Source organism: Procambarus clarkii, chromosome 10 (assembly GCF_040958095.1).
Source record: "Procambarus clarkii isolate CNS0578487 chromosome 10, FALCON_Pclarkii_2.0, whole genome shotgun sequence".
Taxonomy (NCBI): domain Eukaryota; kingdom Metazoa; phylum Arthropoda; class Malacostraca; order Decapoda; family Cambaridae; genus Procambarus; species Procambarus clarkii.
The window spans coordinates 30,089,732-30,115,020 of NC_091159.1; the positions used below are offsets into that span (position 1 = coordinate 30,089,732).

General features: G+C 48.5%; 1 protein-coding gene across 1 annotated transcript in view; it reads right to left on the reverse strand.

Annotated features, from left to right (window-relative positions):
* LOC123745791 (uncharacterized) overlaps positions 1-12,632 on the reverse strand; it is an 83,108-nt gene extending 70,476 nt beyond the window's left edge. The window contains exon 1 of the mRNA XM_045726785.2: positions 12,534-12,632. Within this exon, the coding sequence (XP_045582741.2) occupies positions 12,534-12,624 (91 nt within the window). The 5' untranslated portion in view covers positions 12,625-12,632. The remainder of the gene's footprint in view (positions 1-12,533) is intronic.
* Between the last annotated feature and the right edge of the window lie 12,657 nt (positions 12,633-25,289).

Genomic DNA, 25,289 nt, shown 5'->3' on the forward strand with positions numbered 1-25,289 from the left:
GAGTGACCACTGGGAGTGTCCACTGTGAGTGACCACTGGGAGTGACCACCGGGAGTGACCACTGGGAGTGACCACCGGGAGTGACCACTGGGAGTGACCACTGGGAATGTCCACTGGGAGTGACCACTGGGAGTGTCCACTGTGAGTGACCACTGGGAGTGACCACTGGGAGTGTCCACTGGGAGTGACCACTGGGAGTGACCACTGGGAGTGTCCACTGGGAGTGACCACTGGGAGTGTCCACTGGGAGTGACCACTGGGAGTGTCCACTAGGAGTGACCACTGGGAGTGACCACTAGGAGTGACCACTAGGAGTGACCACGGTGGCCACAACACCCCGCTGGTGGGGCCAGGCCTGGAGAGTGACTCACAACACACTCATAATACACTTGTGACGCAACGCTACACACTCACACTGACGGTGCATTTTACTCAGTTTCTTTGTATTCTGTTCGTATCCCACGAGGTGTCTGGTCATATTTGTACTGATTATCTTCCCCAGCGAATGAAACCCACCGGTCATGAACGAACAATTATAAGAAAACAACAGAACTACAATTACACAAAAATATAAATATATATATATATATATATATATATATATATATATATATATATATATATATATATATATATATATATATATATATATATTTATTTGTTCAAAATCGCTAATCTCCGAAAGTTCTTCACCGATTGCTTTGAAATTTTCACACAATGTTTCATTCGCATCCGAGCAGGTTTTCATATATATACTATATTGATGTCACGTCTGTGACGGTAAAAAAAAAAAACATGCTTTTTCTGAAAAACTGTGTTTTTCATGAGTTATTCAAGTGAGGGAAATCTTCAAAACCTCTTTACCGATTGCTTTGAAATTTTGACACAACGTTGCATTCGGATAGGTGCGTCTTTCTATATACCTACTATAAAGATGCCACGCCTGTGACAGGTAAAAACATGCATTTTTGAAAAACAGCGCCATCTGTTGCACATAATGGCAACATGCACGCTATACTAAATATGTCACGAATTCCATTTCAATGTTTCCGATTGCATTGATAAATTTTATTTTCATAGATTTCGATTTATTTTATTTTTTATTGAATTACTTTGTGTGATATTGTGCTAGAATTGAGTTGAACTGTTTACCATACCATTCATTTCGTGAGTATAGTTAATTTTTTATTTTTTTCATATTTTCATTTCATTTTTTTACTGTTTTTCTTATATTTCAGTGATGGGAGCATCAGACCATTTGGGAAGGCGTCGGACGAGGGAGTGGGGAATGGTGGGGATGACGAGGGGACGGAAGTGAGAGGTAGTGGGGAGGACGAGGGGACAAGGGAGGGGATAATGGTGGGGGAAGGACGAGGAGACGGGGGAATTTGGGATGGTGGGGACGAGGGGATGAGGGGACGGGGGAGTTTGGGAAGGTGGGGACGAGGGGATGAGGGAATGGAGAATGGTGGGGAGGACAAAGGGACAGGGGAGTGGGGCATGGTGGGAAGGAAGAGGGGATGGTGGAGTGGGGAATGGTGGGGAGGGACAGGGAAGGTTGCTGAGCCACAGCAACGCGTGGCCGGGTACTGCTAGTATATAAGGTACTGCTTATATAGGTATTACTAGTACCCAAAACCATTTGTATCCTATCACCTCACCCAAAAACAAATATAAGCATGAAACCGAGTACGCAAAAACCAGTCTTTGAAAATGTGAGAAGTCTTGCGAAACGCTTCTAGGCATCAGACCAGAAATAAAAATTGTAAAAATGAACTTTGGAGAGTTAATTTTTAAATTATCCCTGACAGTGAAGAAAAACGTAAGACATATTGAGAAGATTCGTGTTAGGAATTATTAATCTTACCTTTTCGGTCATATTCAACAACATATGTTTACAAGAAAGACTACTACCAAAATATACTAATATAATATATATATATATATATATATATATATATATATATATATATATATATATATATATATATATATATATATATATATATATATATATATATATATAATGATAGTGTCAATGAATTCCCTTCCACGTACTCATGACTATGTCAAATCAACGAAAACGTTTTGCTTTCAAATGTGCTTATATAATTTTTTTTTATACCTTCTCAGAAAACCACGTTGACGTAATCTGCGACACCACGAGATTGTGTCTACCTTGACGACCGGGGGGGGGGGGGGGAGAGGTGTGGCCCTGTCTACTGGTGGGAGAATTCCAGGTATAGCCAGTGGACCTTCACACTCGAATGCATGCACACACACTCACGCACACGCACACACACACACACACACACACACACACACACACACACACACACACACACACACACACACACACACACACACACACACACACACTCACGCACGCACACGCACACTCACGCACGCACACGCACACGCACACACACACACACAAACACACACACACACACACACGCACACACGTACACACACTAGAAAAAACCTAATAACACATCTGGAGAGAAGGGACTTCGTAACAAATCGTCAACATGGGTTCAGGGAGGGTAAATCTTGCCTTACTAGAATTCTACGATCACGTGACAAAGATTAAGCAAGAAAGAGAAGGATGGGCGGACTGCATTTTTTTGGACTGTCGGAAAGCATTTGATACAGTACCCCATAAAAGGCTGGTACATAAGGTGGAGAGACAGGCTGGAGTAAATGGTAAGGTGCTCCAGTGGATAAGGGAGTACCTAAGCAATAGGAAGCAGAGAGTTACGGTGAGGGGTGACACCTCAGATTGGCGTGAAGTCACCAGTGGAGTCCCACAGGTCTCTGTACTCGGTCCTATCCTGTTTCTGATATACGTAAACGATCTCCCGTAGGGTATAGACTCATTCCTCTAAATGTTTACTGACAATACCAAAATTATGAGAAGGATTAAGACAGAGGAGGACTGCTTGAGGCTTCAAGAACACCTAGACAAACTGAAAGAATGGTCGAACAAATGGTTGTTAGAGTTTAACCCAAGCAAATGTAATGTAATGAAGATAGGTGCAGGGAGCAGGAGTAAGAGAGAGAGAAGGACCTGGGAGTTGATATCACACCAGACCTGTCCATAGAGGCCCATATCAAGAGGATAACATCAGCAGCATATGCCAGGTTGGATAACATAGGAACGGCATTTAGACACTTGTGTAAGGAATCATTCAGAACTTTGTATACCACCTATGTCATACCAATCCTGGAGTATGCAGCCCCAGCATGGAGTCCATATCTAGTCAAGCAACAGAGTAAACTGGAAAAGGTTCAAAGGTTTGCCACCAGACTAGTACCCAGGCTGAGAGGTATGACCTATGAGGAGAGACTACGGGAATTAAACCTCACGTCGCTGGAAGACAGAAGAGGTAGGGAGGGGGGACATTACCACCACGTACAAGATTCTCAGAGGAATTGACAGGGTAGATAAAGACAGGCTATTTAACATAAGGGGCACACGCAGTAAGGGACACAGGTAGAAATTGAGTGCCTAAATGAGCCACAGAGATATTAGAAAGAATTTTTTTTACTGTCAGAGTGGTTGACAACTGGATTGCATTCGGCAGTGATGTGGTGGAGGCTGACTCCATACACAGTTTCAAGTGTAGATATGATAAAGCCCAATAGGCTCAGGAACCTGTACACCAGTTGATTGACAGTTGAGAGGCGGGACCAAAGAGTCAGAGATCAACCCCCGCAAGCACAAATAGGTGAGTACACACACACTGCCTGCCAGTGTGTGTGTGCCAAAACGTCTTTGATACAGTACCGCACATGAAACTGCTATTCAAACTCGAGAGGCACGCGGGGGTGAGAGGAAAGGTCCTAGCATGGATAAGGAACTACCTAACAGGAAGGAGCCAAAGATTTACGGTAAGGGGCGAGAAATTGGACTGGCGAACGGTAACGTGTGGAGTACCTCAAGGATCGATGCTGGGACCAATTCTATTTCTAATATACGTTAACGACTTGTTTACAGGAGTAGAGTCCTACATGCCAATGTTCGCGGATGACGCAAAGTTTATGAGAAGAGTTGTGACAGATGAGGATTGCAGGATCCTCCAAGAGGACTTGAACAGGTTGCAGAGATGGTCAGAGAAATGGCTACTGGAGTTCAACACGAGCAAATGTAAAGTTATGGAAATGGGACTAGGTGATAGGCGACCAAAGGGACAGTACACAATGAAGGGGAACAGCCTACCTGTGACGACGCGTGAAAGAGACCTGGGCGTGGACGTAACACCTAATCTATCTCCTGAGGCACATATAAATAGGATAACGACAGCAGCGTCGTTATCTGGTAAAAGTAGGAACATCCTTCAGAAACTTGAATAAGGAGGTTTTTAGATCACTATATACAGCTTACGTGAGGTCAATCTTAGTGTATGCTGCCCATTCCTTGAGCCCGCCCCCCACCAATCTAAAAAATCCATAAGGAAGCCAGAAAAGATGCAGAAGTCTGCAACGAGACTCGTCCCGGAGCTGCGAGGGATGAGGTATGAAGAAAACCTGAAGGAACTAAACCTGACCACGTTAGAAAGGAGGATGGATACAGGAGACATGATACAGACGTATAAAATACTTAGAGATATTGAGAAGGTTGAAACAGAAGAAATGTTTACAACGAATCTCAACAGAACAAGGGGACGCGGAAGGAAGCCTGAGACTCAGATGTGTCAGAGAGATGTCAGAAAGTTTTCTTTTAACGTAAGGGAAGTGAGTAAATGGAATGACCTAAAGGAGCAGGATGTAGAGGCTGACCCCTTAACTTTAAAAGCAGGTATGACAGGGAAATAGGCCAGGAGTTGTTGCATTAGACAAAGAACGGCTAGAAAAGTGGGGTCTAAGAGCTAGAGCTCGATCCTGCAGGCGCAAATAGGTGAGTACAACTAGGCGAGTACACACACACACACACACACACACACACACACACACACACACACACACACACACACACACACACACACACACACACATACACACAGGCGGGATCCAAGAGTCAATGTTGGACCCTCAAGCACAAATAGGTGAGTACACACACACACACACACATACACACAGGCGGGATCCAAGAGTCAATGCTCGATCCTGCAAGCACAAATAGATGAGTACACACACACACACACACACACACACACACACACACACACACACACACACACACACACACACACACACACACACACACACACACACACACACACAAAGCAAAGACAAAGATTAAGCAAGAAAGAGAGGGCTGGGCGAACTGCATTTTCTTGGATTGTCGGAAAGCCTTTGACACAGTACCGCATAAGAGGCTGGTACATAAGCTGGAGAGACAGGCAGGTGTAGCTGGTAAGGTGCTCCAGTGGATAAGGGAGTATCTAAGCAATAGGAAGCAGAGAGTTACGGTGAGGGGTGAGACCTCCGATTGGCGTGAAGTCACCAGTGGAGTCCCACAGGGCTCTGTACTCGGTCCTATCTTGTTTCTGATATATGTAAATGATCTCCCGGAGGGTATCGATTCATTTCTCTCAATGTTTGCGGACGATGCTAAAATTATGAGAAGGATTAAAACAGAAGAGGACAGTTTGAGGCTTCAAGAAGACCTAGACAAGCTGAAGGAATGGTCGAACAAATGGTTGTTAGAGTTTAACCCAAGCAAATGTAATGTAATGAAGATAGGTGTAGGGAGCAGGAGGCCAGATACAAGGAATCATCTGGGAGAGGAAATTCTTCAGGAGTCAGAGAAGGAAAAAGACTTGGGGGTTGATATCACGCCAGACCTGTCTCCTGCAGCACATATCAAGCGGATAACATCAGCGGCATATGCCAGGCTGGCCAACATACGAACGGCATTCAAAAACTTGTGTAAAGAATCATTCAGAACTTTGTATACCACATATGTCAGGCCAATCCTGGAGTATGCAGCCCCAGCATGGACTCCATATCTAGTCAAGGATAAGACTAAACTGGAAAAGGTTCAAAGGTTCGCCACCAGACTAGTACCCGAGCTGAGAGGTATGAGCTACGAGGAGAGACTACGGGAATTAAACCTCACTTCGCTGGAAGACAGAAGAGTTAGGGGGGGACATGATCACCACATTCAAGATTCTGAAGGGAATTGATAGGGTAGATAAAGACAGTCTATTTAAGACAAGGGGAACACGCACAAGGGGACACAGGTGGAAACTGAGTGCCCAAATGAGCCACAGAGATATTAGAAAGAACTTTTTTAGTGTCAGAGTAGTTGACAAATGGAATGCATTAGGAAGTGATGTGGTGGAGGCTGACTCCATACACAGTTTCAAGTGTAGATATGATAGAGCCCAATAGGCTCAGGAATCTGTACACCTGTTGATTGACGGTTGAGAGGCGGGACCAAAGAGCCAGAGCTCAACCCCCGCAAACACAACTAGGTGAGTACAACTAGGTGAGTACACACATACACACACACACACACACACACACACACACACACACACACACACACACACACACACACACACACACACACACACACACACACACACACACACACCACAAACACACACACACACACACACCACAGCAGATAAGACCAGACAAAACTGAGGTCAGCAGATTGGGTTATGTGGTCACCTCACTGCTCGCAGCGGCATCTAACAACCTCATTGACCACAATCCTCCAACGGCCTGGTCAGAGACCGGGCCGTGAGACACTGATCCCGGAATCAGCACAAGGTAAGTTATACGCGACCAGATTCTCCGCCTCCACCTTTCCCACGTCATCTTGCCCACCGTAATGCAGACAGACAGACAGACAGACAGACAGACAGACAGACAGACAGACAGACAGACAGACAGACAGACAGACACAGACAGACAGACAGACAGACAGACACAGACAGACAGACAGACAGACACAGACACAGACACAGACAGACAGACAGACAGACAGACAGACAGACAGACAGACAGACAGACACAGACAGACAGACAGACAGACAGACAGACAGACAGACAGACAGACAGACAGACAGACAGACAGACAGGCAGACAGACACAGACAGTCACAGACAGACAGACAGACAGACAGGCACAGACAGACAGACAGACAGACAGACAGACAGACAGACAGACAGACAGACAGACAGACAGACAGACAGACACAGACAGACAGACAGACAGACAGACAGACAGACAGACAGACAGACAGACAGACAGAGACAGACAGACAGACAGACAGACAGACAGACAGACAGACAGACAGACAGACAGACAGACAGACAGACAGACAGACAGACAGACAGACAGACACAGACAGACAGACAGACAGACAGACAGACAGACAGACAGACAGACAGACAGACAGACAGACAGACAGACAGACAGACAGACAGACAGACGAGACTCAGCAAGAGTTACCAACACGCACTGTCACTCAACCTTACTATTACTGAAAAACAAAACCCTGTCAGGTGCGTGTCCTTGCCTGCATGTGCTGACCGAGTCAAGCCGTCCCAACTGACGCCCCATCACTGCTGGGGAGTACCCACTGCACTTGTGGATTGGTCTTATAGGGAGACTTCACTGCTCCGTGCTCAATCCATCCTGGAAACTCAATGTACTCACTTAGTTGTGCTTGCGGGGGTTGAGCTCTGCTCTTTCGGCCCGCCTCTCAACTGTCAATCAACTGTTATACTAACTACTAGCTAGTTATTATTTTTTTAACACACACACACACACACCCAGGAAGCAGCCCGTGACAGCTGGCTAACTCCCAGGTACCTGTTTACTGCCAGGTAGCAAAGGGCATCAGGGAGAAAGAAACTCTGACCATTGTTCCTCGCCGGCGCCGGAACCGAACTCGGGCCACAGGATTACGTGTCCAGCGTGCTATCCACACAGTCACCGGAGCCATTGTATGTGTGTGTGTGTGTGTGTGTATGTGTGTGTGTGTGTGTGTGTGTGTGTGTGTGTGTGTGTGTGTGTGTGTGTGTGTGTGTGTGTGTGTGTGTGTGTGTGTCACACCATGCAGCTGTTATCATATCCTGGTCCACTCACTATGCAGTATGACCCTTGCAATGTTAGGGCGCAACACAGCGCCCCCAGAGCCGCCAAGCAGCAGTCAGCCATGTGGAGCTGACCAGCTCTAGCGCTCCTGCTGGCTGCAAACGCTACTTATTCCCGGTCATGCACTTGCAACATTCCCAAGCATCAATTTTGATGGACCAGGCTTCAGTAACACGCAAACCTCATTTTCAAAACATATTGTCATTAGGTTAAAGTCGAACCTTTCGTGGGCTCTCATATCTCTCGGCTCATCTTGGCGCGTAGGAAGAAAACATGAGAGCTCTGGGAAGCGCACATCCTAGTGAGGATAAGGATCAGTTCTCCCGCCATACTGGCGTGTCTGCCCGACACTTTGTCCTGTCAAAAATGTGCCCTTTCATCGAGGTTGGGCACTGGGTACCTTGGGCACTGGGTACCCAATGCGCTCCTGCATCTCCTGCTTCATCAAGAGGTAAATCATGTCTTGGCATGATGGGTATCACCTTTGTCATGAAGGGTACCACCTTTGGAACGTCCCGTCTGAATGCTTCACAATAACATAGACAACAAACACACACAAATCACATTAACGTGATATATATATCAAGGGAAAAATCCACCAGGGCTGTGAGGTGGACTCGAACCCGCGACTCTGGCATGGCCAACCGCATAATCTACCACTGGACCACCGGGACTTGTGGAAATTCAGTAGTATGACTTTTACAAGTCAGCGTTGGTCTAGTGGTACCGCATGCGGCTGCTAAACTCAGGGTCGAGGGTTCGCGCCCACCTCATGACCTTAGTGGATTTTCTCACTGACAATAGGTGTGGTGGCCGAGGCTGGCCCACCACCGCCCGCAACCACTTACTCTCTTAATGTTGACAAGTCCTTAAACCTAGACAATCTGGTCAAGGTGTGTGTGTGTGTGTGTGTGTGTGTGTGTGTGTGTGTGTGTGTGTGTGTGTGTGTGTGTGTGTGTGTGTGTGTGTGTGTGTGTGTGCGTGCGTGTGTGTGTGCGTGTGTGTGTGTGTGTGTGTGTGTGTGCGTGCGTGTGTGTGTGTGTGTGTGTGTGTGTGTGTGTGCGTGCGTGCGTGTGTGTGTGTGTGTGTGTGTGTGTGTGTGTGCGTGTGTGTGTGTGCGTGTGTGTGTGTGTGTGTGTGTGTGTGTATACTCACCTAATTGTACTCACCTAATTGTGCTTGCGGGGGTTGAGCTCTGGCTCTTTGGTCCCGCCTCTCAACCGTCAATCAACAGGTGTACAGATTCCCGAGCCTACTGGGCTCTATCATATCTACATTTGAAACTGTGTATGGAGTCAGCCTCCACCTTGTGTGTGTGTGTGTGTGTGTGTGTGTGTGTGTGTGTGTGTGTGTGTGTGTGTGTGTGTGTGTGTACTCACCTATTTATGCCTGGAGGATCAAACATTGACTCTTGGATCCCGCCTTTCTGGCTATCGGTTGTTAATTGGAATAACTTCTGTCCTATTTGCCTATCATATCTTAGCTGTCGATTTACCCATTTGTTTTCCGCCATCGCCGGGGATCGAGCCCGGTCGCTAGGATTACGAATCCCGAGCGCTGTCCACTCAGCCACAGGCCCCGTGCGTGAGAGAGACTGTGCGTGCGTGCGTGCGGGGAGGAGGGGTGGTGTGTGACAGGAGGGAAGGGGGAGGATCCATCTACACATTGCCCCCTCCCCCCGCCACTACACTGCCTCACACACGCACGCGCACGCAACAATACGCCGGAACTCACGTCAACCTTAAGAAATATTGAGCCGTGACGCCTCATTCACGCACGACTTCTCAGCTCGTCAAAGGAAACACGAGAGTCCGGGAGACGCTTCACGCGTTACGAGACGTAACAACACTCTGAGGGAAGCAGGAGACACTATCAACGTTACCAACACATTTATAGGTGAAAAAATAGTACCACAGAGTTTCTGTGAATACAAATTGGTTCGTTCTAATAAGAAAAAACATTTTTTCCCATAATTTTACCTTAATCGACCCTAAAGTAGAAGCCTGGTGGGCAGTGGTGAACACGAGACCTTGAGAGAGAGTGTCCTGAGGGCTCACTCGTTCTCGGGACCATACCTACAAGCGGGTGGGTGGGTATGGGTAGGTACTGCATGAAGGGAGGAAGGTATAGGTATAGGTAGGAACTGGTGGGAGGGAGGGAGGGAGGGAGGGATGTAGGTAGATATAGGCAGGCACTGGAGGGAGGTAGATATGCAGGCATTGTAGGGAGGGAGGCATTATAGGGAGAGGGAGGGAGGGATGTGAAGAGGGAGGGAGGTAGGTAGATGACAATGCAGATAGATAGATCAAGTAGTTACATACCTTCATATCAGGTTAATCGATCATATTATAATCGATTAACACATATTTTTTTTGTAATACGTTATTCGATATATATACAAATTTGACTGAAGACCGACGAGTCAAATAGGGTGTCATTTATGAACTTAAATTAACCTTTTGCGGTAATATATATATATATATATATATATATATATATATATATATATATATATATATATATATATATATATATATATATATATATATATATATATATATATATATAACTGAAAACTTACACCCCAGAAGTGACTCGAACCCATACTGCCAGGAGCACTCTGCTGGCGTACAGGATGCCTTAACCTCTCGACCAACACGACCGGACAAGAAAGGATGGTAGCTGAGGCTATTTCCATCCCCCCGCCGGCACTCGGTTGGTAACAATTAGGAGGTAATGTGTGTATTGAGGTACCTAGCACGCAGGAAATATATATATATATATATATATATATATATATATATATATATATATATATATATATATATATATATATATATATATATATATCCAGTTATTGGTTCCCCATGAGATCATGGCCAAACAAGTATCCCGCCATTTGTACCACTCTTCACCCAATTTGGGAACATAGTCAGGTGTCCAGGGGTCCTGCCCATGTGCCACTTCATAAACACGCTACTGTTTGGCTTAACCAGAAACATACGAACCCAACCAACCCACCTAACCTATCGAGGCCAATGTATAGATAACGTCAATATAACAGCGGTTTAAAGCTGACTAATACGTCGCATTTGCCATCGAGTGGTTGACTGCGTACAAAAAGCGACGTGAGAAACCTTACCTTGAGATGCCTCCGGGGCTTAGCGTCCCCGCGGCCCGGTCGTCGACCAGGCCTCCTGGTTGCTGGACTGATCAACCAGGCTGTTGGACGCGGCTGCTCGCAGCCTGACGTATGAGGAAAGCGTAAAGTTGTGCGTGTTGAACGCGAGTGGTCAACGATTAAGCCCATTTTCCCCTCCCAAATTTCCTCACACAATTATGAGGTTGTTACATGATTTAACGACACACTCGCCACGGCCTTAATTGGCTCTCGTGACGGCTCCCCTCGTCCGCTATTGGCTGCCCCAGGACCCACACTCTCGTTAAGCGAGTCCAGATGGTATAAGGGAAGCCACTATAGCAATCCACGCTTCGGTTAACGAGGACACTTGTATCAAATCATTATTATTAACCAATTTGTTATTAAAAATTAATAAAATAAAAAACAACTTTATTAAATGGTTGTCAATATATCATTAAAAATGTTGTTTACTAATTATATTTTGTTGTCGTCATGAGGCAGTTTTTCTGCTCCGCTACACCGTGGAGAGTCTACACCGTGGAGAGTCTACACCGTGGAGAGTCTACACCGTGGAGAGTCTACACCGTGGAGAGTCTACACCGTGGAGAGTCTACACCGTGGAGAGTCTACACCGTGGAGAGTCTACACCGTGGAGAGTCTACACCGTGGAGAGTCTACACCGTGGAGAGTCTACACCGTGGAGAGAGCCAGGGGCCAGATTCACGAAGCAGTTACGCAAGTACTTACGAACGTATACATCTTTCCTCAATCTTTGGCGACTTTGGCTACATTTAATAAACAGTTTACAAGCATGAAACTTCCAAATCAACTGTTGTCAGTGTTACAAACAGCCTCCTGGTACTTCGGAGCTCATTAAATTTTTAATAATTGTAAACAAAGCCGCCAAAGATTGAGAAAAGATGGACAGGTTCGTAAGTGCCTGCGTAACTGCTTCGTGAATCCGGCCCCAGTTCCTTCAGTCATCCCTCGTAGCTCACAGAGCCCGTTCTCTTGATTTCCACTCCGTAAAAAAGGCAGTGGTTTAGCCTTACCGAAAGCGTCGGACCCAAGGCTACGTAACCTGCAGGAAGCGTTGATATCGCGGCGTTTTTAATTTACCTAAAACACTGCAATTTTTACGCTGGGTTCGAATGCCTAACAAATGCAGTTAGCTCAGTAAGAGGATAAGTTGCGCTCACACTTGGACCACTGGTGCTGTGTCGGGACTCCAATGTCGGCGCTGCATTCTCAAAGGGTTGGTCTTACATACGTTGTATACAGATTTATTCATGCAACCTGTAATCTAGACATCTTGAATACAGGAGTTACTCACCAGCAGAGGCAGCAGTAGGTAGCAGGAGCAGCAGCAGGGAGGGAAGCGCCCCAAGGAGCCAGTAGGCTCCAGCAGGTCTGGCGAAGGACATCCTTCCGTAGGCTCCTGCCACAAAATTAAGTTCAAGTTTAAGATTTTTTTTGGGTAGGATGAATGTGTGTGTGTGTGTGTGTGTGTGTGTGTGTGTGTGTGTGTGTGTGTGTGTGTGTGTGTGTGTGTGTGTGTGTGTGTGTGTGTGTGTGTGTGTGTGTATGCTTACCTAGTTGTGCTTGATAGGGTTGAGCTCTGGCTCTTTTGTCCCGCCTCTCAACCGTCAATCAACTGGTGTACAGGTTCCTGAACCTACTGGGCTCTATCATATCTACCTTTGAAACTGTGTATGGAGTCAGCCTCCACCACATCACTTCCTAATGTATTTCATCTGTTAACTACTCTGACACTAACAAAATTCCTTCTAATGTCTCTATGGCTGATTTAGGCACTCAATTTACACTTGTGTACCCTGGTGCGTGTTCCCCCTTTTGTTAAATAAACTGTCTTTATCTACCCTATCAATTCCTTTGGGAATCTTGTATGTAGTGATCATGTCCCCCTCCCTAACTCTCCTGTCTTCCAGCGACATGAGGTTTAATTCCCGTAGTTTCTCTTCATAGCTCATGCCCCTCTGTTCGGGCACTAGGTTGGAGGCAAACCACTGAGCCTTCTCCAATTTAGTTTTACGCTTGACGAGATGTAGACTCCATGCTGGAGCTGCATACTGCTGGATACAGTATAGACTCCATACACAGTTTCAAATGTAGATATGATAGAGCCTAACAGGCTCCTGACTCTGTACACCAGTTGATTGATAGTCGAGAGGCGGGACCAAAGAGCCAGAGCTCCATCCCCGCCAGCACAACTAGGTGAGTATAGGAACATCAATCATCACACCGGCAGGAAGATGAATCAATAGTGATGATCACTATAGGAGAGGTCGGAGTCATCAATACCTCAACATGAGACGAGGGGGGAAGGCAGCCGCTGCCCTCCTGTCCCTGATGCTCCAAGACAAGGACAACGTCTGAGAGGAACCGGTTGAATCCGGCGCCTCTGTCTTGCTTCCTTATGAAGCTTCCTGCCGGCCGGCCAGACAGACGGATATGACGCTCGTAGCGTCATATCCGGCCAGTCAGTCGACGCTCGTAGCGTCATATCCGGCCAGTCAGTCGACGCTGGTAGCGTCATATCCGGCCAGTCAGTCGACGCTCGTAGCGTCATATCCGGCCAGTCAGTCGACGCTCGTAGGTAGCGTCATATCCGGCCAGTCAGTTGACGCTCGTAGGTAGCGTCATATCCGGCCAGTCAGTCGACGCTCGTAGCGTCATATCCGGCCAGTCAGTCGACGCTCGTAGCGTCATATCCGGCCAGTCAGTCGACGCTCGTAGCGTCATATCCGGCCAGTCAGTCGACGCTCGTAGCGTCATATCCGGCCAGTCAGTCGACGCTCGTAGCGTCATATATCCAGCCAGCTAGATACCCTGCTCATAGCGTTATATCCAATCTGCCAGCCACTCTCCTTATAGCGTCACCCGCTACATCCGGCCAGGAAGATGGACTGTTTATAGCGTCATATCGGGCCATCAGTCAGCCGCCCTGCTGATAGGGTCACCCGTCACCCTTCCTGTAACATCACCCGTCACACCCCCCATCTTAAGAGTCACCCGTCACGCCCTACGTCACTCAGACTTCCAAGAAAGCTTGCTAACTTAAGCATTCTGGTCACAACTTGATCCTCTTAAGTCGCGTTAAAGTGTTAAAGTGGAGTGAATTAATGCCGCAATAAGTAGTGTTAAGCATCGCCAGCCGACACCGTCCCTGGGGACAAGGTAGGACTCATCGAGCAACCATTCACGAAACCTGTACATCTCTCAACAGTCTCTGAGGCTTTGTTCTCTTTGGCTTTGTTTGCGTTTGATAACTTTGTTTACTTTAATCAACAAGGCTTTGTTTACTTTTGATAACACATGGGTGAGGGAACTGTGCCGTTGAAGAGAGCATCAACCCGTGAATGAGATTCTGGGAAAACGTCCATGTGTGTGTACGTCTTATGAATGTGCGTGTGTGTGTGTGTGTATTCACCTAGTTGTATTCACCTAGTTGTGTTTGCGGGGGTTGAGCTTTGCTCTTTCGGCCCGCCTCTCAACTGTCAATGTGTGTGTGTGTGTGTATGTGTGTGTGTGTGTGTGTGTGTGTGTGTGTGTGTGTGTGTGTGTGTGTGTGTGTGTGTGTGTGTGTGTGTGTGTGTGTGTGTAGAGGACACCACAACTGTTCGTGTGACTAATCACACTGTACCTTTCATCTCTTGGCCAATCACACTCAAGAGCTCAGCTGGATAACTAACCAATCACATACTTTTAATGTCAGCTGATAATTATAAATACAATTAAGTTCACGTTACTACTTTATCGTAGTGTTAATTAAAGCTCATCAGATTCACACTCCGAACAACGGGCTCACCATAGCCCGTGCTACTTGGAACTTTTTGTTCCAGATAGCGAATCTTTAACAACAACAATCCGAACAACAACAACAATTCTAATTACACCAACATAAACATTACACAAGACGGAAGATACATACAAGAATGGACAGGAGAAACATGGCCCGACATAGGAGATACAATATAAAATATGGAAACTACATTACAAAAGATAATATATAGCCATTTATCTACTTTTCATTGCGATATATATATAACATATTCTGAAACTTGTTATAACACAGGCTATATTTAATAACATTGCTGGAAATTGTAGACACGTATTAGCTAATAAAGACAATTGTTATGACGCATAAAATTGGGAAGATGGGATTTCCATATTTACTGACAGAACGTCGGTTTGTACGAGGATGGAGGCGAGGCTCTTGGGGCTAGCCTCACTCACTATCCCGAGGTGACACCCAGGATGGGGCATGGGAGTGTCATAGGCTAGTGACACACAGGATGGGTCGTAGGAGTGTCATAGGCTAGTGACACAGGATGGATCGTGGGAGTGTCATAGGGTGGTGACACACAGGATGGGGCGTGGGAGTGTCATAGGCTAGTGACACACAGGATGGGGCGTGGGAGTGTCATAGGTTAGTGACACACAGGATGGGGCGTGGGAGTGTCATAGGGTAGTGACACACAGGATGGGGCGTGAGAGTGTCATAGGGTAGTGACACACAGGATGGGGCGTGAGAGTGTCATAGGGTAGTGACACACAGGATGGGGCGTGAGAGTGTCATAGGCTAGTGACACACAGCATGGGGCGTGGGAGTGTCATAGGCTAGTGACACACAGCATGGGGCGTGAGAGTGTCATAGGGTAGTGACACACAGGATGGGGCGTGAGAGTGTCATAGGCTAGTGACACACAGCATGGGGCGTGGGAGTGTCATAGGCTAGTGACACACAGCATGGGGCGTGGGAGTGTCATAGGTTAGTGACACACAGGATGGGGCGTGGGAGTGTCATAGGCTAGTGACACACAGGATGGGGCGTGGGAGTGTCATAGGTTAGTGACACACAGGATGGGGCGTGGGAGTGTCATAGGTTAGTGAAACACAGCATGGGGCGTGGGAGTGTCATAGGCTAGTTAGGGTTGGTCCCCAGTGCAACACTTTAAGAAACATCTACATCATAAGTACCCCCCCCTCCCTCCCTCCCTCCCCGACCCCCCCCCCTGCAATTTTCATAAATTATGAAAAAGAGGTTTCGTTTTCCGTAGATTTATTTAGTAATTTCAGTGCTTTGTAATATTTTTTTGAGGGGAAGGGAGAGGGCGGTGTGGGAAGAGAGGGAAGGGGAGGGGGAAAAGGTGGTGAGGGGATGAGAAGCGAAAGAGGTTGAGGGGGACGGGAGACTGAGAGAGGGATGGAGAAGGGGGATGGTTATTTTGACATTTTTGAGTTATCTTGAGATGATTTCGGGGCTTTGCGTCACCCGCGGCCCGGTCCTCGACCAGTCCTCCTTTTTGTTACACAACCCCAGGAAACAGCCCGTAACAGCTGTCTAACTCCCAGGTACCTAGTTAGCATCAGAGTGAAAGAAACTCTGCCCATTTGTTTCCGCCTCAACCTGGGATCGAACCCGAAACCTCAGGACTACGAATCCGAAGCGCTGTCCACTCAGCTGTCAGGCCCACAGCACATTTGTACACATTTGGGTGAGCGTGTTCCAAGCATATATACTAGTGGCTTTACAAGACTGTAATTACCATATTATGTATCCTCACATTCCCAATGTACTTTCTTGTATATGCATAAATAAATAAATAAATAAAAAAATAAAAAAATAATGTCGTGTGGTCAAGTAGAAATAATTTAAGTGAGATTTTATTCATACTGTAATTCAAAATCACTGATTTAGCTTTCATATATTCAATTTGCCATGCATATAATATGTATAGGCCTGTAATATTACACAATTGAATATGTTTTTAGGAAGAACTATAATTAGTAATTAAAATATATTTTACGGGAAATACATTGATTCCAGCAATTAACGGCTGACATTTACTAATGATATCTTACTATTATATTATTGACTTGTCTTTTCATAAAATATATATTAAATTCTAGAAGCAGACACACACACAGAGTATTTCCCCAAAGCGTTCATTTGAGATCCAAGCGGCAGGGAATTTATATTAAAATTTCCTTAAAAAAATGATTCGCTAAGAAATTCTGTCGACATTTTCCCCTGTGATGACGTCATGCAGGACTCTCCTTGACGTCATGGAGCCGCTCGGCATAATGGCTGCCAACCCGTCCTCGACTCCAGTCCATTCCATCCAGCGGTCGACCCCACAGACGCATTCTTAATTTTTAACATGCTGTTCATTCAAAACAGGAATTTTCTCAAATATAAATTAATATTATAATATATTACCATATTGTGCATATAAAGACATAGGTTAGGTTAGGTGTTAGGTTCTGTTGGCAATTATTTGTATTTGTAGTACGTGGGTGAAGCATTTACAGCGTTGTGGTTCGAACAACAGTCGCCAGTGAAGCACTTGTTCCGAAAGTGTTCGGATGTCATCAGTTGTGAGTCGTGTGTAAACCGTTTGCCATTCATAAACACCAGGGGGGGTGTGGCGGGTGGATGGAATGGACTTCGGGTCTTTGTTTGGATGACGGGCTGTATATCGTGGACGGATGTCGAGAGGCGACGTGCGTGCTATTTGTTGACATCACAAGATGTCAATATTTATGTAGTGGAGCACATGGCTCAACCTTAAAGGGATGAGCAAGCAACTGGTGACCGTCAATGGTGATTATATGCTCGTGAGGGTTCTTATCTCCGCTACCACGTGTGGGGTCCACTACCACCCACAGGAAGGGTATGGGGTCCACTACCACCCACAGGATGGGTATGGGGTCCACTACCACCCACAGGAAGGGTATGGGGTCCACTACCACCCACAGGATGGGTATGGGGTCCACTACCACCCACAGGAAGGGTATGGGGTCCACTACCACCCACAGGAAGGGTATGGGGTCCACTACCACCCACAGGATGGGTATGGGGTCCACTACCACCCACAGGAAGGGTATGGGGTCCACTACCACCCACAGGATGGGTATGGGGTCCACTACCACCCACAGGAAGGGTATGGGGTCCACTACCACCCACAGGAAGGGTATGGGGTCCACTACCACCCACAGGAAGGGTATGGGGTCCACTACCACCCACAGGAAGGGTATGGGGTCCACTACCACCCACAGGAAGGGTATGGGGTCCACTACCACCCACAGGAAGGGTATGGGGTCCACTACCACCCACAGGAAGGGTATGGGGTCCACTACCACCCACAGGAAGGGTATGGGGTCCACTACCACCCACAGGATGGGTATGGGGTCCACTACCACCCACAGGAAGGGTATGGGGTCCACTACCACCCACAGGAAGGGTATGGGGTCCACTACCACCCACAGGAAGGGTATGGGGTCCACTACCACCCACAGGATGGGTATGGGGTCCACTACCACCCACAGGAAGGGTATGGGGTCCACTACCACCCACAGGATGGGTATGGGGTCCACTACCACCCACACGATGGGTATGGGGTCCACTACCACCCACAGGATTGATATGGGGTCCACTACCACCCACAGGAAGGGTATGGGGTCCACTACCACCCACACGATGAATATGGGGTCCACTACCACCCACAGGAAGGGTATAGGGTCCACTACCACCCACAGGAAGGGTATGGGGTCCACTACCACCCACAGGAAGGGTATGGGGTCCACTACCACCCACAGGAAGGGTATGGGGTCCACTACCACCCACAGGATGGGTATGGGGTCCACTACCACCCACAGGAAGGGTATGAGGTCCACTACCACCCACAGGAAGGGTATGGGGTCCACTACCACCCACAGGAAGGGTATGGGGTCCACTACCACCCACAGGAAGGGTATGGGGTCCACTACCACCCACAGGATGGGTATGGGGTCCACTACCACCCACAGGAAGGGTATGGGGTCCACTACCACCCACAGGAAGGGTATGGGGTCCACTACCACCCACAGGAAGGGTATGGAGTCCACTACCACCCACAGGAAGGGTATGGGGTCCACTACCACCCACAGGAAGGGTATGGGGTCCACTACAACCCACAGAAAGGGTATGGGGTCCACTACCACCCACAGGAAGGGTATGGGGTCCACTACCACCCACAGGAAGAGTATGGGGTCCACTACCACCCACAGGAAGAGTATGGGGTCCACTACCACCCACAGGAAGGGTATGGGGTCCACTACCACCCACAGGATGGATATGGGGTCCACAACCACCCACAGGAAGAGTATGAGGTCCACTACCACCCACAGGAAGGGTATGGGGTCCACTACCACCCACAGGATGGGTATGGGGTCCACTACCACCCACAGGAAGGGTATGGGGTCCACTACCACCCACAGGATGGGTATGGGGTCCACTACCACCACAGGAAGGGTATGGGGTCCCCTACCACCCACAGGATGGGTATGGGGTCCACTACCACCCACAGGAAGGGTATGGGGTCCACTACCACCCACAGGATGGGTATGGGGTCCACTACCACCCACAGGATGGGTATGGGGTCCACTACCACCCACAGGATGGATATGGGGTCCACTACCACCCACAGGATGGGTATGGGGTCCACTACCACCCACAGGATGGGTATGGGGTCCACTACCACCCACAGGAAGGATATGGGGTCCACTACCACCCACAGGATGGGTATGGGGTCCACTACCACCCACAGGAAGGGTATGGGGTCCACTACCACCCACACGATGGGTATGGGGTCCACTACCACCCACAGGATGGGTATGGGGTCCACTACCACCCACAGGATGGGTATGGGGTCCACTACCACCCACAGGATGGGTATGGGGTCCACTACCACCAACAGGAAGGGTATGGGGTCCACTACCACCCACAGGAAGGGTATGGGGTCCACTACCACGCACAGGAAGGGTATGGGGTCCACTACCACCAACAGGAAGGGTATGGGGTCCACTACCACCCACAGGAAGGGTATGGGGTCCACTACCACCCACAGGAAGGGTATGGGGTCCACTACCACCCACAGGAAGGGTATGGGGTCCACTACCACCCACAGGAAGGGTATGGGGTCCACTACCACCCACAGGAAGGGTATGGGGTCCACTACCACCCACAGGAAGGGTATGGGGTCCACTACCACCCACAGGAAGGGTATGGGGTCCACTACCACCCACAGGAAGGGTATGGGGTCCACTACCACCCACAGGAAGGGTATGGGGTCCACTACCACCCACAGGAAGGGTATGGGGTCCACTACCACCCACAGGAAGGGTATGGGGTCCACTACCACCCACAGGAAGGGTATGGGGTCCACTACCACCCACAGGAAGGGTATGGGGTCCACTACCACCCACAGGGGAAGGGTATGGGGTCCACTACCACCCACAGGATGGGTATGGGGTCCACTACCACCCACAGGAAGGGTATGGGGTCCACTACCACCCACAGGAAGGGTATGGGGTCCACTACCACCCACAGGAAGGGTATGGGGTCCACTACCACCAACAGGAAGGGTATGGGGTCCACTACCACCCACAGGAAGGGTATGGGGTCCACTACCACCCACAGGAAGGGTATGGGGTCCACTACCACCCACAGGAAGGGTATGGGGTCCACTACCACCCACAGGAAGGGTATGGGGTCCACTACCACCCACAGGAAGGGTATGGGGTCCACTACCACCCACAGGAAGGGTATGGGGTCCACTACCACCCACAGGATGGGTATGGGGTCCACTACCACCCACAGGAAGGGTATGGGGCTCAATAAATGAACACAGTCACGGGTTCAAGCTAAGGAAACAAAGAAACCGAAAAACACTAGAATATTTTCTTTTAGAGTGGTAGACGGTTGGAACCAGTTATGTGTGAAGGTGGTGGAGGCCAGGCGTTATATACGACAAAGAGTACTGGGAAGACGGGACACCACGAACGTAGCTCTCAGCCTGTAACTACACACACACACACACACACACACACACACACACACACACACACACACACACACACACACACACACACACACACACACACACATACACACACACACACACACACACACGATCTTCACGCACACGATCTTCACGCACACGAATTATTATCTACAATTTTACGAATCAGTCACGATATGAGTTCATAAAGAGTGCAAGGAGGGAGGGGGGAGGGGAGGGTCGAGGAGAGAGAAAACAGGGGGTAAGGGGGAAGGGATGGGGGGGGGGTATGTAAAGTGGATAGGGGAGCCAAATTATGGAACAAAGAACAAGTGAAAGTAAGGAAGCGGGATACAAGTGGAATATACCGACAGACTGGCAAACAAGCCCCAACACGGGAGAAAATGACTTGCTTCTTGAAATACTTCTCTCTTGCGCCTCCATCCCGTCCTCAGACCACGTCCATTCCATCCAGCGGCCGACCCCAGAGACGCATTCATAAATTGTAACGTGTTGTTCATTCAAAACAGACATTTTTCTCAAATATAAATTAATATTATTTTATATATCACCATATTGTACATATTTAGGCCCTTGTTAGGTTAGGTGTTTAGGTTCTGTTGGCGATTATTTGTAGTACGTGGGTGAAGCATTTACAGCGTTGTGGTTCGAGCAAAATTTGTCAGTGAAGCACTTGTTCCGGAAGTGCTCGAACGTCATCAGTTGTGAGTCGTGTGTAAAATAATTTCAGTCATAAACAGGGGGTTTGGCGGGTGCATGGAATGGAGTTTGGGTCTTTGTTTGGAGGACGAGCCTCGGAGCAGTTACGAGATGGTTGAAGACCCCCTACGAGACCCAACTACGAGATGGTTCAAGACCCGCTACGAGGCCCCAGCTATGAGATGGTTCAAGACCCCCTACGAGACCCCAGATACGAGATGGTCCAAGACCCCCTACGAGACCCCAGCTACGAGATGGTCCAAGACCCCCTACGAGACCCACGCCTACCTGCCAGGAACGCTATGCGTGTCAGCGGCTTTGCAAGGACGTAAACTCATCACTAATGTAATCTCCCCAATCCACTGTACCTTCTTGGAAATAAAATATCATTCTTATTATTATTAACATGCAATATCGACCCCCCCCCCCACCCCCCCCCTCCACCTAGACAACGGATGACGTCACAGCACAATTATTGGTGTGGTCAATACCTCAATAAAAACACATAACGAACTAGAAGCGGTCCCCGGCGGTGCCCGGGTCTGGTATGTGTCTGTCTCTCAAGTTTGTTCTCTCCCTCCTCCTCCTCCTCTCTCTCTCTCTCTCTCTCTCTCTCTCTCTCTCTCTCTCTCTCTCTCTCTCTCTCTCTCCAGTTTCTCCGTCTCCATTAATCTCTCTCTCTCCCTTATATCTAAGAGCTCCAAAGTGTCACAGCTCTAGATAAGAAGTACGCAGCCTTCAAGACGTCTTTCCTAAGCTAAGACTTAGGAAAGTCTTAGTTTCCCCTCATAGTTCTCCCTCAAAGCAAAGTTTCAAGGGAATAACAGTCACGTGTCTGTGACTAATTGTCATTCTATAATTGAGTTTTAATTGTCTGTGGAGACACAGACAATTAGGAGAGAACACAGCGCCAGGGCCCACGAGGTCAGTGTTGCATGGTACAATACTCGCCACATTGTCTAGGGGGAGGGAATACTGTTGGGCAATGATGACAGAAATAACATTAACGTAACACTATTAGGAGGGTGGGGCAGGCCACCAGCTGGGGCCTGCACCACCAGCTGGGACCTGCACCACCAGCTGGGGCCTGCACCAGCAGCTGGGGCCTGCACCACCAGCTGGGGCCTGCACCACCAGCTGGGGCCTGCACCACCAGCTGGGGCCTGCACCACCAGCTGGGGCCTGCACCACCAGCTGGGGCCTGCACCACCAGCTGGGGCCTGCACCACCAGCTGGGGCTTGCACCACCAGCTGGGGCCTGCACCACCAGCTGGGGCCTGCACCACCAGCTGGGGCCTGCACCACCAGCTGGGGCCTGCACCACCAGCTGGGGCCTGCACCACCAGCTGGGGCTTGCACCACCAACTGGGGCCTGCACCACCAGCTTGGGCCTGCACCACCAGCTGGGGCCTGCACCACCAGCTGGGGCCTGCACCACCAACTGGGGCTTGCACCACCAGCTGAGGCCTGCACCACCAGCTGGGGCCTGCACCACCAGCTGGGGCCTGCAACAGCTGGTGACAACACACTATACCGCAGGTGGCGTGGACCAGCTGGGGCCGGCCCCTTTCCCACCCCAAACTTGCAGGGTGCCTAGTGGCTGAGTGGACAGCGCTCTGGATGCGTAGATCTAGGGACCCGGGATCGATCCCGGTCCAAGGCGGAAACAAATGGGCAGAGTTTCTTTCACCCTAAAGCCCCTGTTACCTAGCAGTAAACAGGTACCTGGGAGTTAGACAGCTGCTACAGGCTGCTTCCTGCAGGTGTGTTGGGAAAAAAATTAGTAGTTAGTAACAATTGATTGATTGACAGTTGAGAGGCGGGCCGAAAGAGCAGAGCTCAACCCCCGCAAGAACAACTAGGTGAATACACACACACACACACACGCACATACACACACACACACACACACTCGCAGGTGGCGTGGACCAGTTGAGGGCCGCCACACAGACACACACGCACACGCGCACACACACACGCACACGCACACGCACATCACCTCCGTGTGTCTAAGACATGTGTCACTGCCCGTTCTCATAAACACTGGTCAAATGGTCGTTAACACCCCCCCCCCCTACACACTCCTACCACCATCCAGTAAGCTTTAACAACAATCACCCCGTAACATCCTCAATTAGCATGCTGAACAACAGAAAAAATGACAGTACATATAGACACTATAGACAGCATGAACACAATAGGCTCTTTTGTTCCCTAGGCCCAAATAGGCCCCCCCCCAAAAAAAAAATAAAAAATAAAAAAATAATCCACATGTTATACTATTTGGAATTCTAAAAGGCATATCAAAAGCTGTAACAGACTAACCATAAACTAACCCAACATGCTCTAGGCCTACATAAGCAATTAGCTATCTTGCTAATTGTTATAACCTCTTGTTAGGCCTAACTTATTACATATAATAAGCTTTGAAAAAGTTAGGTTTGAGGGTTGTCTCCTGACTCGTTCTTAAAAAAAAAATAATAGTACAAAATGTAGATATTTTTGTTTTTTTTTGGGGGGAGGGGGGGAGGAGGGAGGGGCTGAAGCCAGATTTACGAAGCAGTTACGCAAGCTCTTACGAACGTGTACATCTTTCCTCAATCTTTGACGGCTTTGGTTACATTTATTAAACAGTTTACAAGCATGAAAACATCACAATCAACTGTTTTTATTGTTATAAACAGCCTCCTGGTGTTTCGGAGCTCATTAACTGTTTAATAAATGTAAACAAAACCACCAAAGATTGAGAAAAGATGTACAGGTTCGTAAGTGCTTGCGTAACTGCTTCGTGAATCTGGCCCCTAGGTCGGGGGATGCTGGGAGAAGCGATTTTGGGGGGAGGGGGGTATTAAGAGCTAGAGCTCGCCCTTGGAGCCACTTATCTAGCAGTGACTTCCCCGAAGTCACTGATAGATAAGCACCCCAAGGGAGCAACACATCAACTCCGACGTCAACAGCTGAACTGAGGCAACAGCGACGGCCAGCACAGTCCCCCGCCAACATTGTTTTCCTACTGCCAGGTCAACAGACCGGCAACTCTCCCACCCTCAGAACGTCTGGTGTTGCCAGGGGTCGCCAGATGACGTCACGTGAACGCGCGTTCATCTATTTCTTACACGTGCGCAGGTGGGGGGGGGGGGTTACACTAAGAGGTTCCCAAGTCAGTCTGGGAATACAGCCACACATACACATATACAGTATACAGAGGTTTACCCATTTCACGGTGTATATACATTGAGTTTACTCAAAGTCACCGCCAGTCTTCACAAGTGAAGTATACTATATAGGGGGGCCTGGTGGATGAGTGGACAGCGCTCGGTGTTCGTAATCCTAGAGTCCGGGGATCGATCCCCGGCGATGGCGGAAACAAATGGGCAGAGTTTCTTTCATCCTGATGGGTTTATTCGCCTAGCAGTAAATAGGTACCTGGGAGTTAGACAGCTGCTACGGGCTGCTTCCTGTGTGTGTGTGTGTGTGTGTGTGTGTGTGTGTGTGTGTGTGTGTGTGTGTGTGTTGAAAAAATA